Source organism: Panthera leo, chromosome B3 (genome assembly GCF_018350215.1).
Source record: "Panthera leo isolate Ple1 chromosome B3, P.leo_Ple1_pat1.1, whole genome shotgun sequence".
Lineage (NCBI taxonomy): Eukaryota > Metazoa > Chordata > Mammalia > Carnivora > Felidae > Panthera > Panthera leo.
In genome coordinates, this window is record NC_056684.1 from 131,593,337 (window position 1) to 131,611,653 (window position 18,317).

Sequence of the window (18,317 nt, forward strand, 5' to 3'; positions counted from 1 at the left end):
TATCGGATTTTCCATGTATAATATCATGTCATCTGCAAAAAGCGAAAGCTTGACTTCATCTTTGCCAATTTTGATGCCTTTGATTTCCTTTTGTTGTCTGATTGCTGATGCTAGAACTTCCAGCACTATATTAAACAATAGCGGTGAGAGTGGGCATCCCTGTCGTGTTCCTGATCTCAGGGAAAAAGCTCTCAGTTTTTCCCCATTGAGGATGATGTTAGCTGTGGGCTTTTCATAAATGGCCTTTATGATCTTTAAGTATGTTCCTTCTATCCCGACTTTCTCAAGGGTTTTTATTAAGAAAGGGTGCTGGATTTTGTCAAAGGCCTTTTCTGCATCGATTGACAGGATCATATGGTTCTTCTCTTTTTTTTTTGTTAACGTGATGTATCACGTTGATCGATTTGCGAATGTTGAACCAGCCCTGCATCCCAGGAATGAATCCCACTTGATCATGGTGAATAATTCTTTTTATATGCTGTTGAATTCGATTTGCTAGTATCTTATTAAGAATTTTTGCATCCATATTCATCAGGGATATTGGCCTGTAGTTCTCTTTTTTTACTGGGTCTCTGGCTGGTTTAGGAATCAAAGTAATACTGGCTTCATAGAATGAGTCTGGAAGTTTTCCTTCCCTTTCTATTTCTTGGAATAGCTTGAGAAGGATAGGTATTATCTCTGCTTTAAATGTCTGGTAGAACTCCCCTGGGAAGCCATCTGGTCCTGGACTCTTATTTGTTGGGAGATTTTTGATAACCGATTCAATTTCTTCGCTGGTTATGGGGGTTATGGGTCTGTTCAAGCTTTCTATTTCCTCCTGATTGAGTTTTGGAAGAGTGTGGGTGTTTAGAAATTTGTCCATTTCTTCCAGGTTGTCCAATTTGTTGGCATATAATTTTTCATAGTATTCCCTGATAATTGTTTGTATCTCTGAGGGATTGGTTGTAATCATTCCATTTTCATTCATGATTTTATCTATTTGGGTCATCTCCCTTTTCTTTTTGAGAAGCCTGGCTAGAGGTTTGTCAATTTTGTTTATTTTTTCAAAAAACCAACTCTTGGTTTCGTTGATCTGCTCTACAGTTTTTTTAGATTCTATATTGTTTATTTCTGCTCTCATCTTTATTATTTCTCTTCTTCTGCTGGGTTTAGGCTGCCTTTGCTGTTCTGCTTCTATTTCCTTTAGGTGTGCTGTTAGATTTTGTATTTGGGATTTTTCTTGTTTCTTGAGATAGGCCTGGATTGCAATGTATTTTCCTCTCAGGACTGCCTTCGCTGCATCCCAAAGCGTCTGGATTGTTGTATTTTCATTTTCGTTTGTTTCCATATATATTTTAATTTCTTCTCTAATTGCCTGGTTGACCCACTCATTCGTTAGTAGGGTGTTCTTTAACCTCCATGCTTTTGGAGGTTTTCCAGACTTTTTCCTGTGGTTGATTTCAAGCTTCATAGCATTGTGGTCTGAAAGTATGCATGGTATAATTTCAATTCTTGTAAACTTATGAAGGGCTGTTTTGTGACCCAGTATATGATCTATCTTGGAGAATGTTCCATGTGCACTCGAGAAGAAAGTATATTCTGTTGCTTTGGGATGCAGAGTTCTAAATATATCTGTCAAGTCCATCTGATCCAATGTATCATTCAGGGCCCTTGTTTCTTTATTGACTGTGTGTCTAGATGATCTATCCATTTCTGTAAGTGGGGTGTTAAAGTCCCCTGCAATGACCACATTCTTATCAATAAGGTTGCTTATGTTTATGAGTAATTGTTTTATATATCTGGGGGCTCGGGTATTTGGCGCATAGACATTTATAATAGTTAGCTCTTCCTGATGGATAGACCCTGTGATTATTATATAATGCCCTTCTTCATCTCTTGTTACAGCCTTTAATTTAAAGTCTAGTTTGTCTGATATAAGTATGGCTACTCCAGCTTTCTTTTGGCTTCCAGGAGCATGATAAATAGTTCTCCATCCCCTCACTCTCAATCTAAAGGTGTCCTCAGATCTAAAATGAGTCTCTTGTAGACAGCAAATAGATGGGTCTTGTTTTTTTATCCATTCTGATACCCTATGTCTTTTAGTTGGCGCATTTAATCCATTTACATTCAGTGTTATTATAGAAAGATATGGGTTTAGAGTCATTGTGATGTCTGTATGTTTTATGCTTGTAGTGATGTCTCTGGTACTTTGTCTCACAGGATCCCCCTTAGGATCTCTTGTAGGGCTGGTTTCGTGGTGACAAATTCCTTCAGTTTTTGTTTGTTTGGGAAGACCTTTATCTCTCCTTCTATTTTAAATGACAGACTTGCTGGATAAAGGATTCTCAGCTGCATATTTTTTCTGTTTAGCACACTGTAGATATCGTGCCAAGCCTTTCTGGCCTGCCAAGTTTCAAAGGAGAGATCAGTCACGAGTCTTATAGGTCTCCCTTTATATGTGAGGGCACGTTTATCCCTTGCTGCTTTCAGAATTTTCTCTTTATCCTTGTATTTTGCCAGTTTCACTATGATATGTCGTGCAGAAGATCGATTCAAGTTACGTCTGAAGGGAGTTCTCTGCGCCTCTTGGATTTCAATGCCTTTTTCCTTCTCCAGTTCAGGGAAGTTCTCAGCTATAATTTGTTCAAGTACCCCTTCAGCACCTTTCCCTCTCTCTTCCTCCTCTGGGATACCAATTATGCGTATATTATTTCTTTTTAGTGTATCACTTAGTTCTCTAATTTTCCCCTCATACTCCTGGATTTTTTTATCTCTCTTTCAGCTTCCTCTTTCTCCATAACTTTATCTTCTAGTTCACCTATTCTCTCCTCTGCCTCTTCAAGCCGAGCCATCGTGGTTTCCATTTTGTTTTGCATTTCGTTTAAAGCGTTTTTCAGCTCCTCGTGACTGTTCCTTAGTCCCTCGATCTTTGTGGCAAGAGATTCTCTGCTGTCCTGTATACTGTTTTCAAGCCCAGCGATTAATTTTATGACTATTATTCTAAATTCACTTTCTGTTATATTATTTAAATCCTTTTTGATCAGTTCATTAGCTGTTGTTATTTCCTGGAGATTCTTCTGAGGGGAATTCTTCCGTTTGGTCATTTTGGAGAGTCCCTGGCGTGGTGAGGACCTGCAGGGCACTTCCCCTGTGCTGTGGTGTATAACTGGAGTTAGTGGGCGGGGCCGCAGTCCGACCCGATGTCTGCCCCCAGCCCACTGCTGGGGCCACAGTCAGACTGGTGTGTGCCTTCTCTTCCCCTCTCCTAGGGGCGGGATTCACTGTGGGGTGGCGTGGCCCGTCTGGGCTACTTGCACACTGTCAGGCTTGTGTTGCTGGGGATCTGGCGTATTAGCTGGGGTGGGTAGGCAAGGTACACGGGGGCTGGAGGGGCAGGCTTAGCTCGCTTCTCCTTAGGTGATCCACTTCAGGAGGGGCCCTGTGGCAGCGGGAGGGAGTCAGATCCGCTGCCGGAGGTTTGGCTCCGCAGAAGCACAGAGTTGGGTGTTTGCGCGGAGCGAGCAAGTTCCCTGGCAGGAACTGGTTCCCTTTGGGATTTGGCTGGGGGATGGGCGGGGGAGATGGCGCTGGTGCCTTTGTTCCCCGCCAAGCTGAGCTCTGCCGTCCGGGGGCTCAGCAGCTCTCCCTCCCTTTGTCCTCCAGCCTTCCCGCTTTCCGAGCAGAGCTGTTAACTTATGACCTCCCAGACGCTAAGTCGCGCTTGCTGTCGGAACACAGTCTGTCCGGCCCCTCCGCTTTTGCCAGCCAGACTCGGGGGCTCTGCTTGGCCGGCGAGCCGCCCCTCCGCCCCGGCTCCCTCCCGCCAGTCCGTGGAGCGCCCACCGCCTTGCCGCCCTTCCTACCCTCTTCCGTGGGCCTCTCGTCTGCGCTTGGCTCCGGAGACTCCGTTCTGCTAATCCTCTGGCGGTTTTCTGGGTTCTTTAGGCAGGTGTAGGTGGAATCTAAGTGATCGGCAGGACGCGAGGTGAGCCCCGCGTCCTCCTACGCCGCCATCTTCCGGAACCCCCCCATTGTAAGGATTTAAATTTTACTCTACATGAGATGGGAAATGGTTAGTGGAATGAAATCTGGCATATCATGTATTAATAGGTTCATTCTGATTTCTGGGTTGAGAGTAAATCAGAGAACAGCAAGGAAGAAAGGAGTTAGATGTCTATTTCAATCATCTGGGCAAATGATAAAGGTGGCATGGACCAGGGCGGTTGGATGGAAGATGATGAAAAGTGGTCATACTCCATATGGGGTGCCTGGGTGGCTCAGTCAGTTACGTGTCCGTCCTCGACTCAGGTCACCATCTCACGATTCAAGAGCTTGAGCCCCTCATCCGGCTCTGTGCTGACAGCTCGGATCCTGGAGCCTGTTTCAGATTCTGTGTCTCCCTCTCTCTCTCTCTGCCCTTCCCCCTGGCCCATGCTCTGTCTGTCTCTCTCTCTCTCTCTCTCTCTCTCAAAAATAAACATTAAAAACAATTTTTAAAGATAATAAATAAAAAATAATTTTTTAAAAAGTGGGCATATTCCAAATGTATTCAGAAGACTGACTTTTCTTAACACAGCAGTCAGAGTTGTTAGTGAACTTGTAAGAATAATTAAGTGGACTCATGAGGGGGAAAAATAGGTCAGAATTCCCTCAAGGGAAAGAAGAAGATAAACTGCAAAGTAAACATTTAAACAATGGTCTAAAGGTGTTAAAGTACATAGATAAGAAGAGAAACTGATTAGCAACTCAAGGGTCGAGTTGAAGGAAGGTTTTTGTTTGGTTTTATTTATTTAAGATAGAAAAATAACCCCACATTTGTATGCCAAAGAGAAAGAGTAAGAGGGAAAAGTGAGGATGCGGGAGAGAAAGGGAAGAAGGGCTGCAGTGATGTCCTTGAGTGGGCGAGAAGAGAAAGGATCTAGTATACAAGGGAAGGGACTGGCTTTCAGGAGAGCACAGACTGTCATCTGGAGCAGGAGAGGCAAACTACAGGCTGTGGGCGAAACCCTGTCACCACCTGTTTTTGTACAGGGCCCACTGGAACAGGTTAGCACTGGGAGCTACACAGGCCATGCTTATTTCCTTCTCTGCTCCCAGAAACTGCCTCCCCAACTTTTGGCTGCCAGCTAGTAGTTTCCCAAGGTCTAAGCTTGTTACCATTGACAAGTTGAGGACTTTGCTAATGGCAACTGGCTAATGGCACCTAGCAGTGGAATTCCGTCTAGGAGCTGCCTCAACTCTAGCTAGCTCCTCAAGGTGAGAAGGTAGGGCTTTCCAGAAGGAGAACACACTAGGACCTATGTGTCACTGGGGAGGAATAAGACTGACCATGGTTCCCCCAGCCCAAACTGCCAGGCCCTTTCACTACAGCAAGTTGATCTTGGAGAGAATATCTCCAGTTAATGGCAACCGGGTATAAAATAGGGTAGGAGTTTTCACTCTTGTTCTGTAAGTACTTATATAATATTCTTGATTTTGTCCCTGGGCCTAGAAGTCTAAACTATTTGCTATTTCTCCATTTACAGAAATAGTCTGCCACTCCTGGTTTAGATAATAATCAACTGGGTTTTCTGACAGGCACAGCATAACATATTCCTATTGTACCAGGTCATCATTGCACTCAAAAAACTCTTGGTGGCTCCCTGCCCCTACCAAACACGAAACAGAGCTCAAATTCCTTCGAGGACAGATTAATAATTCATAAGTTGAAATTCTCAAAGCCTAGATCTGAGACAGGAGGTCAGAGCTCCCTTTTAGACTCAGGCCTACGCCATGACTACTTAATTTACATAAAGCTATGCATTTAGAGGATTAGCACTTACTCCAATGAATAAAGTGGTTACTTATTTCTCACTTGGCTAGTGAACTCCATGGATCAGAACCCCAAAAGTGAGGAAGGCTGGAAGGCACATCAAAGTTTTAACATTTACCCATATGGTTCAGTTTCAGGTCTACTATATGACTAATGAAACTTAAGGAAAAAGTTATTCAATTGTAAATCTCTTCATTCCAAAACTATTTACTTTAAGTCTCTTTTTAAAAAAAAAAAATTTTTTAATGTTTATTTATTTCTGAGACAGAGAGAGACAGAGCATGAGTGGGGAAGGGGCAGAGAGAGGGGGACACAGAATCTGAAGCAGGCTCCAGGCTCTGAGCTATCAGCACAGACCCCGACGCGGGGCTCGAACTCACACACTACGAGATCATGACCTGAGCCGAAGCTGGATGCTCAACCGACTGAGCCACCCAGGTGCCCCTTTAAGTCTCTTATTTCAAAGAAATTTACAAAGGTTTTTGGTTTTTTCCAAGACAGAAATAATAAGTACTACTTGTTTGGTATTTGCAATTCCAAGTAAATAAGATACTCTAAAATTTTGTTTAAATATATAGGAATGAAAATGTGAAAATACTTCTTTTTACTATGTAAATGTATATACACCATGATCTGATGAGTTTGTGATAAAGTAGAAAATCCAAGTCTGAAAACTAATTCACGTTCTATGTAGTTTACAATTTGAAAGTAACCTGAACTTGGGAAATGTCTTCACTAAGACTGTTCTTTTCTTAGATAGGTTTTATTTCTATTATTCGCGTATTTTATCTGTAAGGTTTAAGTGGGCTGAGACTTAGATATCAAACTGGTGGAATTTATAAGTATACTACTTATACTACTAGTTTATTTAGAAAGGAGACATTTTTTATTTTAAAATGCAAACTTATTTCACAGCTGCTAATCTACAGTTACAAATGACTCAAGCAATACGATTTTCCGCTTCTGTATCATTTTATAGCATATAAAGAATTTTTACAAAATTTTTCATTTTCAGTTTATACTAAAAAATATGTGTTTAGCAGAAGAAAGGAGTTTGGACATCACTTGATTCATCTCATAAGTTAAACCCTTTTGAAAATATGAATACTACATCAATGTAGTCAATAAATACAATAAAAACAATCTTCTATTTGTTTATAATATATCAAGACAATTGTGAATCACTTAAAAAAACATTTTGGATAATTTTAGATTTTCATAAAAGATTCAAGGGTAACAGAATTCTTGAGTTTAACATCTTACATACTATAGACTATCTGTCAAAACTAAGAAACCAACATGTTTAATGCATTTCTATTAACTGAACTCCAGACCTCATTCAGATTTCACCTGTTTATCCATTAATATCTCCTTTCTGTTCCAGGGTCCAATCTCAGATACTGCATTGTACTTAGCTAAATCACTTTTAAAAGTAATAATTTCTTGTTTCAAAGGAGTAAAAAGAAGAACTTCCTTACCTGCTCTACGCCAAAACTTCACGTGTTTAATTCCAGCTGTAATTAACTTATCAGGCACGTAGGGGTTCATCTTTACAACAAAAATCTTATCTTTACTTCCTCTGAAAAAAACAAAACAATGTTTTAACTCTGAAGATAAATCTTTCCTATAATAATCTTTTGCCTAATCCATACTCTACCTTGATTACTCCATTACTGAACCTTTGACCCACTTATCTCTCAGGTTTGGGCTATATAATCATGAATTTGCACATTTGCTATTCTGTCATAATTTTAATTTCTTAACTCTTCTCAATGGAATTTTAAGAGATAGGAGCAGTGTGAAGAGAACTTTTGAATAGCACTTACTATAGTACTGTGCATAGGGAACTGTGGCATGAATCAGTTAAAGAAAAAACTTTTATAATACTTTGTTATAGTTTAACATAGCCATTGCAAACACAAAGTTCCTCTTAAACTATTTTTTATTTGGCCATTATCTATGTGCTGAAAGAAGCATTTAACTGTATTTTTAAAGTGCTTTAATGTCTCATTTTAAGGAGTAAGACATTAAAAAAATAATCTCTGACACTGTTGACTATTTCCTCCTTTAAAGCAATTGTTAATATTTTTTATTATAAAATACACACTCATAGTAGAAAATTTAGAAAATGGAAAATGTAACAGAAAATAAAAATAATCTCTAGCTTCTTTATGATATAGATGTTTATGTTTCATCCTTCAAATATATGCTATGTGCATTTCCAATGGCTATATAATAGTTTATCATACAACAGAATTCACTCTACCTATAAATGCAGAGTTTTAGATAATAGCTACTTCCAATGTCTTACTACAGTTACAGTAAAAGTAGGTACACAAGGGATAAACCTACAAATGAATCCTTAATTTGTCTTTTTACCATGATTATACTATTTATTCAATGGTAACAAAGATGGTAGCAATTAAAAAAAGGTTACATGTTTGATTTCAAAACTGTTTTAATTAAAAACATTTTTAAGTGATTTCAGTACTTTGCCAATGTGATATCAAGTTTTTCCCCCACCTTGCTACTGAAAGTTTCTCTCCTTTCTTCCAGTCCCACAGCACAATAGTGTGGCTATCATCTATTCCAACTGAAGCCAAACGTTTCCCATCCGCTATAAAAATGAATCAGAGAGACACTGGCCATTAACATTCAGAAGATAAAAAACATTCAGTACATGTTCTGAAACCACAGTACTATATTTAAAATTTTATAAAATGATGTTAAATGTTAGGCATGCATATATATAGCTATAAAATAACCAGAATTTGTAAGCAAGGAAAGAGTAATTTCTCAATGCATTTAAACATTGTTATTTTTCTCTGGCCTCATTTCCAGGTTAGGATGGGGAGGAAGTAGATAAGTGGAAAAAAGAGATTTTAAATAAAAAGAAAAAATTAAGAAAGAAGGAAAGATTTACTTCAATTAAATTTACTGTAAGAACTCTATTGTGATATAACAACTCCTAGGGATTATGAAAATTAACTGAATGAAAAAGATGTAGGTTACAACCTCGTACCGTCATTAATATGACCGTTTGTAGTGAAGGTCAATTATATTAGTTGTTACTATTATCAAACAAGTAATGAATGTATTACACAAATGACTGAAGTCAGTCGTGCTGACAGGTGTGCACATGTTTATAGGCTGCAAAGGCCCAAACTACAATTAAACATTTACCACCCTGCCACTTTTTGCAAACCTCAATTAGTTCGTTATCACTACCTGTGAAATTTCTCTTGTTGACTCCCTTGTTTGCCATCAATCTTCTTGTTTCTTGACATTCAGCATGTCCCTAAAGGCATATTTACACTTCCCCCCAATAATTCACTCTCATTTCAGTTGGAGCAGCAGAAGGCACAAATTTGCCGTTTCTTGAAATAAAATCCTCTATTAATGGTATTTCTCCCCTCTCCCCAATCCACATCCTAGCTTTCATTATAGATCTACATGCAGTTGTTAAAGTGTAAAATATAAAGCAAAGAGCTAAAATGGTCTCAAATTATTCTTATAAGATAGCCTGGAATTATCACTTTGTAGAAATGCTAGAAAACAAGTATCTCAGTATTCACCTCTTTCTTTCTTAGCTTTCACCCTAAACATTTTCAGTTTACTCTGTGGCTAAAAAATATTAAGTGAGACTGGGGTTTTCCCAAAGCAAGAGGTACATAGAATGAGCAGTAATTCAGATGGTTTTAGATGTTATACAAACATTTTCTGTTTTAACAGAAACATATTTATATTAATGGGTATTAAAAATAACACGCGTTAAATTATAAGCTAGCCCGCAAACCCACACTCTCTGCCCTGACTGGTTAGGACAATAGTATGTTCATTTGAAAACAACTGTGTAGGGGCGTCTGGGTGGTTCAGTCGGTTAAGCGTCCGACTTTGGCTCAGGTCATGATCTCGCGGTTCATGGGTTCGAGCCCTGCTGACAGCTCGGATCCTGGAGCCTGCTTCGGATTCTGTCTCTCCCTCTCTCTCTCTGCCCATCCCTGCTTGTGCTGTCTCTCAAAAATAAATAAATGTTAAAACAACTGTGTAGGTCATAACTACATGACAAGTTTAAGCAACACTGATTTCAACTATAATGCTATATATCACCTCTGCATTTTAACCATTCTTACTGAGACAGAAAACAGCCTTACCTGAGAAATCAACAGCACAGACACCATATTGGTGGCAGCCCTTTAATACTGACAATGGTTTAATGGTCTCTGTATCCCATATGTGAATTGAGGGATCCCTACCTACCTACAATAGAAAGAATTATAAAAGTCATACAATTAAATTTTTTATTTTCATATGTATTAAAAGGAAATAAAATGGGATTTTACAGTCTTATTTGTTATGGGCATTTATCAAATAAAAAATATAAAGCAGATTGTATATGTGACTGACATTTCTTTCTTACATTTGTTAAAATGCTAATGAGGCTAAGCTCAGTGTTTCTAGGACTGTTCTGTGTGACTCACAAATCTTATCCTATACTTCATCAATAAAGATAATTCTCACTGAGCACCTATAGTTAGCTGTATTGCCATGCTAGAACAACGAGCACTAAGACATTCAGGTAAATTTTGCAAACTCAGTAGGAAAACAAGACATTTTCAGTTAAATCAGAATATCTGGTAACAGATGCTTAATGAAGAGGAAAGGCTGTAAAGAAAAGGAAGGGAGGATACGTGACCTGGCCTTCAGAAAATGCACTCTCAGATAAAAAGAGAAGAAAGCAAGTACATTCTAGGCTAGGATAATGCTATAAACAAAGATACAGAGGTACTTAAACAAGTACTTAAAACAAAGTACTTAAACAAAGTACTAAGCAGTTAAGACTCTGAATAGATGCTATCACTTAGGTTTTTACTTGGTTTAGATGTTCACTGATGCACAGGTAAACTATCAATTTGTAATTATTCTCTTAGACTCAAGTGATCACTTTTAACTACAAGGATAAAGAGCTAGAATAGCTTTGCCTGTAAAGGCAACTCCTGAAATAAAGGATATAGCTGCCAATTATTATTAATTTTGAGACTGATTTTATATAAAGACATAACAAATAACAAGACTGCCAACAGCCAATATTTCACTGAAGTTTTTCAGCCAAACGTTCCCACGGACCATTAAGTCTTCTGTTTAACTTCTGTAGAGTTTGACACTTTTGATAATTTCACAGTAGCACTGTCTCCTGGTTCTTTGATCTCCTGGACTCTTACTAATGAGTTTCCTTCACAATTTCATTACCTGTCCCTTAAATATAAACTCCCCCAAAATTCTGTCTTTAATATTCCAGTCTTTTCATTCTACATTTTTGCCTTGGGGTATCTCACTTTCAGTTTCAATGGTTAAATCAACAAATGACTCCCAAATTCTACTTTCTAATATTAAACTCTTCTTCTGAATTTAAGACTTACATTTCCAATTGCCTATCGGACATCTCACATGGAAATGATGATGATGATGGCAAAGGCTAACATTTACTGAGAACTGACTTATGTCCTAGAAACTGTTCTAAACGCTTTACAAGGATGGACTCATGTAACAATCAGCAATTCTAAGAGATAGGCAATGACGATATCCTTATTTTAAAACATACAGAGACTAAGGCACAGAGAGGCTAGGTTATTTTCCCACAGCTAATAGGTGGAGAAGCTTGAACAACACCATGTTCAGTGCTGGCGAAGATAAAAGAGTGAGTGCTATTAGGGCACGTGTGGGGCATGGCAGTCAGGGATGAGAGGAGGGGTTAGGCAAGTTTTCAGATGTTACCTAAGTTTTAAAAGGAATAAGAATTAGATGAAGTTGGAGGACTGAACAGAAATGGAGGGTAAGAATTGTCCAGAGGAGGCAACTAAGTAAAAGATGTGAAGCAGTATTATACATAGACAAATTCTAAATAGCTCAAAAGACAGGAGCGTAGTTTACCAGGAAATAATTGGTAAGAGATAAAAAGAGGAGTCTGGGGGCGCCTGGGTGGCTCAGTTGGTTAAGCATCTGACTTCAGCTCAGGTCATGATTTCATGGTTCATGAGTTTGAGCCCTACATCTGGCTCTGTACTGACAGCTCAGAGCCTGGATCCTGCTTCGGATTCTGTGACTCCCCCTCTCTCTGCACTGCCTCCCCCTGCCTCTCTCTCATTCTCTCTTTCTCAAAAATAAACATTAAAGAAAATTAAAAAAAAAAAAAAAAAGAGTCTGGAGTTGGCCTAGGTTAAATATCTTGAGCTGCATGCTAATGAACTTACACATTAGCTTAAAAGCTACTGATAAACACAGAAGAAAAGAAAGATTATTAGTGGATTGAGAAAATGGTTAGGGGGAAAAATCTGAAGATGTAAAACTAGTTGGTTGGTTATAACAACAGATTAGAAAATTATGAAGCAAAGAATGGCCAGCAGAGATAAGGTAAAATACAAAAACAAAACAACAAGGCACAGATGTAGTCATGGTAGAGAACTAAGCTATCTATATTCAGGGCAAATCTTGGATGCAGCTCTGGGACTGACTGGCTCTGTTGGGTGAAGAGAACAAGTCAGATTCTCGGGCTTAGGCAACCAGGCTAATTTAACGTCATGTTCTAAGTAGGAAATACCAGGATAAGCAGGTTTGAAAGGAAAGCTGAATCTCATTTATCTCCATTTTGGACACGCTGAATCTGAGGTACCCACAAGATATCTAAATGAGTGTGTTTTAGGTAAATTTTTAGTGAATTGTATATTCATCCAACTCATATTAGATTGTGAGCTCTTGACAGTGGCAGCCGCTGAATTATCTTCATGTTTCCCCAAGACATTTAATGCTTTCAAATAAGAAGCACTCAACAGATTTGAATTAAAATTTTCAAATTAGGGTATAGTCAACATATAAACGTTGTCAGGTAATGTTCTTTCAGTTTCTTTCACCTCCAATTACAATCACAGTTCATGACAAAGGAGCATTATTTGTACTCTACTCCAACAAAACAAAACACCATTTAGATTTGTCATCTAAATTTCAAAGCCCTCAGATAAAACACTTCAGAAATACTTTTACTTTTGATATTTTTTTTCATTTTTAACAATTTTAAGAAACATTTAATTTATTTTAAAAGTCTGTAATTATAGAAATGAGACTGGCTGGTTGAAACGTAATACAGGAAAGAAGCGGAAAGCACTGGGAGAAATAGGGAAGGCAGTGTAAGCCTGTGCCTTGGGAGAAAGGATTGGACTCTGCAATGCCTAAAGCAGAGTACTGTTGTTCAAGTGAAGCCAGAAGCAAAAGACCTATGGCTTGATGGTGAAGGAAACCAGAATATATCACCCCAAAATATGCCTCTTTGACACAGAAGTTATTTTCAGCTGAGGGCAATAAAGGAAGAGCCCCCCCAAACTCCACCTCCTTTTCTGCATAAATGCGATATATATATATAGATATACACATATTTGTATACCTATAATAATTATACATATATGTGTGTGTGTATATATATATGTGTGTGTGTGTGTGTGTGTATATATATATATATATATATATATATATATACACAATTTTTTCAACTATATCGAGATACATTTGACATTATACAACCGGTTGATTATGTAAGGTCTCCCTTTACTGGAGACAAACTCAGCCCAGAGACAGCACAAGAGGAATCCAAAGAAACCTTACTCCAGGAGTTTCATCCTATATATACCTTCCCACAACCTGTGGCCCTTAGAAGCCTAAAACTGCTTTCCTTTGTCCTGTCATTTCTTTAAGAACCTGCTGTTTTCTATACAAGGTGGAAATATAAGCCATCATTCTGAGTTACTTTGGTTTAGATTTCTCCAACGTGATATGCACTACACCTGTTAATAAACTTTTGTTCTTCTTTTTTACATTGATTTTTTTGTTAAAGAGCCCCAGCTGAAAATCTAGGACGTCTAGACCTAAAATTGTGCCTCCCCTACAGTAGGTATCCAGGGATGTCCGGTGGGCATAATGACTTTTAATTTAATCTAACTTGAATTCTCTGCAATCCCAGAATCATGGTAGCAAATGACCAGTTTTTATACAGCTTTCATTACAGTACTGCCAGAACAACTTAACACTGAAACTCCTTGCCAAATGCAATGGGTAAATAATTGTGCTTTAAGAGGAATCTTTTACATAAACTAAAGGTAAAGATAAACAGTGCCCCTGAGGACCTCACCAATCCTTCTAATTAGTTCTTCATCATGCCCCTAAGATTTGAATACTTCAGGCTACTCACAGTTTTTTAAATAAGCTGTGTTTTGTGGGATTTTTGGCCCACTTTTCCAAATAACATACTTGGAATACTTTCTCCAACCTCCCCTGTCAGGTAAACTGCTCAGTGCAAATGTCATCATCTCCATGAAGGTTTCCCTGATTCTATTAGGCACAATTAATCAGTCCTTTGTTACACTGCAAAAGGAATTTATGCATATCTCCTCATTAGTGGTTCTCAGCAGGGGTCCATCTTTGCCTCCCAGGAAACATCTGACATTGTGGAGACATTTTTGGTTACCACAATTGGGTGGGTGGTGTTAATAGACATCTAGTGAGTAGAGGCCAGGGATGCTGCTAAACATCCTGCAATACATAGGATTACACTGTACGCAACAATGCAACTATTCTCACAACAAAGAATTAGCTGGCCCAAAATGTCAATAGTGTCAAGGTTAAGAAACCCTGCTTTATTTACACTTTATAACCTTGTATCACGACTTTTCTTGCATGTATGCCTTCCCCCTCAGAATATGAATGTTTACCACGGCAAGACCATGCCTTATTTATCCTTATATTCCCAGCACAGCACATTTCCTGGTACACAGCATGTGCTCTATGAATGTTTTTGAAGAAATGGAAGAAAGGAGGGAGGAAAAAGGAAGGAAAGACTGAGCAAGAGGGAGGCACAAACGAAGGGAAGGAAGACGGGGGAAAGAAGAAAGGAAGAGTGTTCTCTGCTTTCAGGAAAGCTCTACAGAGTGATGCAAGTTGCTGACCCCCACAGTTTAAAAAGCCAGACAGACTAAGGGACCTTTAAGCTTTACCATTTATTAGCTCTAAGATCTTTCAGAAAATTATTTAATTTCTTCAAACCTAAACTTCTTCATTTGTAAATGGAAATGGTTTCTCTGTAAAACAGGTGACAAGAGTGAAATAGGGTTGATCTCTGAACAACGTGGGGGTTCAGGTGTCAATCCCTGCACAGTCCAAAATCCACGTATAACTTTTGACTCTCAAAAAACTTAACTGTTGACCAGAAAGAAGCCTTATTGACAACATAGTCAGTTAACAGGTAGTTTTATAAGTTACATGTGTTATGTACTATATTCTTAGGACAAAGCAAGCTGGAGAAAAAATGTTAAGAAAATCATAAGGAAAACACATTTACAGTACTGTGAAAAATCTACATGTAAGTGGAGCCATGCAGTTCAAACTTGTGTTGTTCAAGGGTCAACCGTATATACTAAGAAACTAGTAAGGTGTTTACATATAGAAAGAATGTATAAACATCACCCTTTTCCTCCTTCTCTAAGAATACCCACATAGAAAAATATCAGTCAAAACTTTTCTCAGTCTTCTATTTCAACATTTCTGCTTTGTACTTTGGTAAACCTGAATGGTTACTATCATGGTTGTAAAACAAAAATGTAGTCATCCTGTTTGTCACAGAACATTTGTTAATTTCATTATTTTTAGATAACTCAACTTAAAGAAACCAGATTTCTAATCTTTATGTTGCTATGTTTACTCTACTAATTAAAAAATATATATCCGGACAGGAGGATGACAAGCCAAAACTTTTAGTTCCAAATAAAAAAAGAAAAAAATCAAAACAATAAAAATCTAAGGAAAACAGTAGGAAAAAATTGGGGGTAAATTTTATTTGTAAAGAATTCTTTATTCTTCATTTCCTAGAATACAAGAGAGATTTTTTTAAAAAGTGGACTAACCTAACTGTAAACCCAAACAAAGGTCTAACGTATCTGGCCTATTGCCATGTAGTCTTTCAAAGGCCTTACCTGGCCTGTTGCCACATAGTCTTTCAAAGGATGAAGAGCCAGGCAAAGAATATCATCATCATGACCCAGGTAAAAGCGCTGTGTGTTCTGTTGCCGATTATAAATGACACCCACTGCTGCGACATGGTACACAATCTCACCAATTTGAGTATAAAAAAGGTTACTTCGACAGTCATAACCTCTGTAACTGAATATAGAAAACATATCACATAAAATTAACATTAGACTTATATCTGGTCAATATGGACTATACAGAGGAGAAATAGGTACCTTTTAGGTCAATTTCCAGTTTTACAAGATACTACACAACTAAAACAAAATACAAGCATCTCAAATTCCATAAACGTTTATGAACTGTTCTGATTACAAATAGCTAAATCCAAGATATAATACTGAATGAAAAGGAAAGGTGCAGAAAAGTATATATAGTATACTACTATTTGCATGATACTAAATTTGTGTACCATTAAACAAAAGTTGTTACTTTTTTATGAGTGAAAGGGAAGAAAATGCCCTTGGAAGGTGAAAAATGATGGCTGGAAGGGCAGAGCCGGGAAGATTTTCTTTTTTGTTTTTGTTTTTTTGAATATCTAATTGGTTTTATTAAAAGATTCATGACTCAGTATCCCACCTAGCAAGTAGAGGGGAGCTCCCTGAGAAAAGGATTTTCAAAATGTACCCTTCTGTACACATTGTTGAATCATGAGTATACCCCAAAAATGTTCCAACAACAATTCTAAAATATTATACACATCCAGAAAAAATAGCTGAATCTTTTTTAAATAGTCAATATAATTCCATTTATAGCAACCCTTCTTTTGTGCTTCAAAGAAACTCAATATATAATATATAACTACAAAGAAATACTGCCTATTTTAACACCAGAGATACAATATTCTTACTAAATGAATCCTTTTTCAAATTCCTGAAAGCATTATCAGTCAGGTAAGAAAATGATTACTGGGTAGCAGAGAAGGGAAGGACTGAATGGAGAGTCCGTTGTTTCAGGATGAAATATGACACTTGTATTGCCAGATGTTCTAAGAAAATTCAGAAACTTTATCTTATTGAAATTAAAATACAAGGGCCAAATGCAGGCCAAAAAAAAAGGGGGGCACAATATAATTCCAAATCAGAAATATTTAGGAGAAATGATAATCTCTTACATTTTACTTATTTTCATTTGTTTAAAGAACTCCATTTCTATAAATGTAATACTAAACTTTAATAAGACAAATTTATTTTCAACACTTAAGCACTTATATAGTGCTCATCATGCACCAGACAATATTCTAAGTCACCAAAAACACTGGCTTATTTACTCATCAGAATCCTATGAAGTAGGTACTGTTACCTTCACTTTACAGATGGGAAAGGCACAGAAAGGTTGAGTGACTTGCTCAAAGTCACAAAGCTACTAAATGTGAACCAATATGTAAACACACAAATGAATAATAGTTGTTTCATACCCATGAACAAAGTGCAGTCGGAGGCTATTTCCTGGAGCCCGCTCTCTTCTTTTAGAAGTACCGCCTTTTTGTCTCTCCTTGTACTGTTCTTTAAGCTGAGGTAGATCTTCTTTGTAAACCTTTAAATAACGTACAGAAGTAAAAATAATCTTAGAATACAAATTAATAAAGGTGTTCACAGGTTCCTAATGTAACTTTCAGACACTGTTACTAACGCTTAGTAAAGCTTTAACACTTAAATAAGAAGGCATTTTATGAAATTTTCTTCCTTGGAAACAACAAATTTACATTTTCTGTGTATCGCACTGACAAATACATATTTAGTGTTCCATGAGATTATTATTATTTTTATCCTCAAGTTAGTTAACATACAGTGTAGTCTTGGCTTCAGGAGCAGAACTCATTGTTTCATCTCTTACATATGACACCCAGTGCTCATCCTGAAAAGTCCCCTCCTTAATGCCCGTCACTCATTTAACCCAACCCCTTACTAACCCCCCTATCAATCCTCAGTTTGTTCTCTGTATTTAAGAGCCTCTTATGGTTTGTCTCCCTCTGTTTTTATCTTATTTTTCCTTCCCTTCCCCAACGTGCATCTGTTAAGTTTCTCAAATTCCACATGAGTGAAATCATATATCTTTCTCTGACTTATTTCGCTTAGCATAATATCCTCCAGTTTCATCCACGTTGTTGCAAATGGCAAGATTTCATCCTTTTTCTTTGCTGAGTAGTATTCCATTGCATGTATGTATGTATGTATGTGTGTGTGTGTGTATATATATATATACATATATATATATGCATATAATTCTTGAATTCTTAATTCATTCATTAGTTGATGGACATTTGGGCTCTTTCCACAATTTGGCTATTGTTGATAGTGCTGCTATAAACATTGGAGTGTACGTGCTCCTTTGAATCAGCATTTTTGTATCCTTTAGATAAATTCCTAGTAGTGCAATTGCTGGGTCGTAGGGTAGTTCTATTTTTAATTATTTGAGGAACCTCCCACTGTTTTCCAGAGTGGCTGCACCAGTTTACATT

General features: G+C 37.7%; 1 protein-coding gene across 5 annotated transcripts in view; it reads right to left on the reverse strand.

Annotated features, from left to right (window-relative positions):
* The window catches only part of EML5 (EMAP like 5), a 185,567-nt gene that overhangs the window by 89,044 nt on the left and 78,206 nt on the right, over positions 1–18,317 (reverse strand). For all 5 annotated transcript variants that reach the window (XM_042944025.1, XM_042944024.1, XM_042944023.1 and 2 more), the window contains 5 exons: positions 17,274–17,392; positions 15,805–15,991; positions 9,946–10,051; positions 8,315–8,408; positions 7,270–7,370 (listed from right to left, as the gene is read on the reverse strand). In XM_042944025.1, the coding sequence (XP_042799959.1) occupies positions 7,270–7,370; positions 8,315–8,408; positions 9,946–10,051; positions 15,805–15,991; positions 17,274–17,392 (607 nt within the window). The remainder of the gene's footprint in view (positions 1–7,269; positions 7,371–8,314; positions 8,409–9,945; positions 10,052–15,804; positions 15,992–17,273; positions 17,393–18,317) is intronic.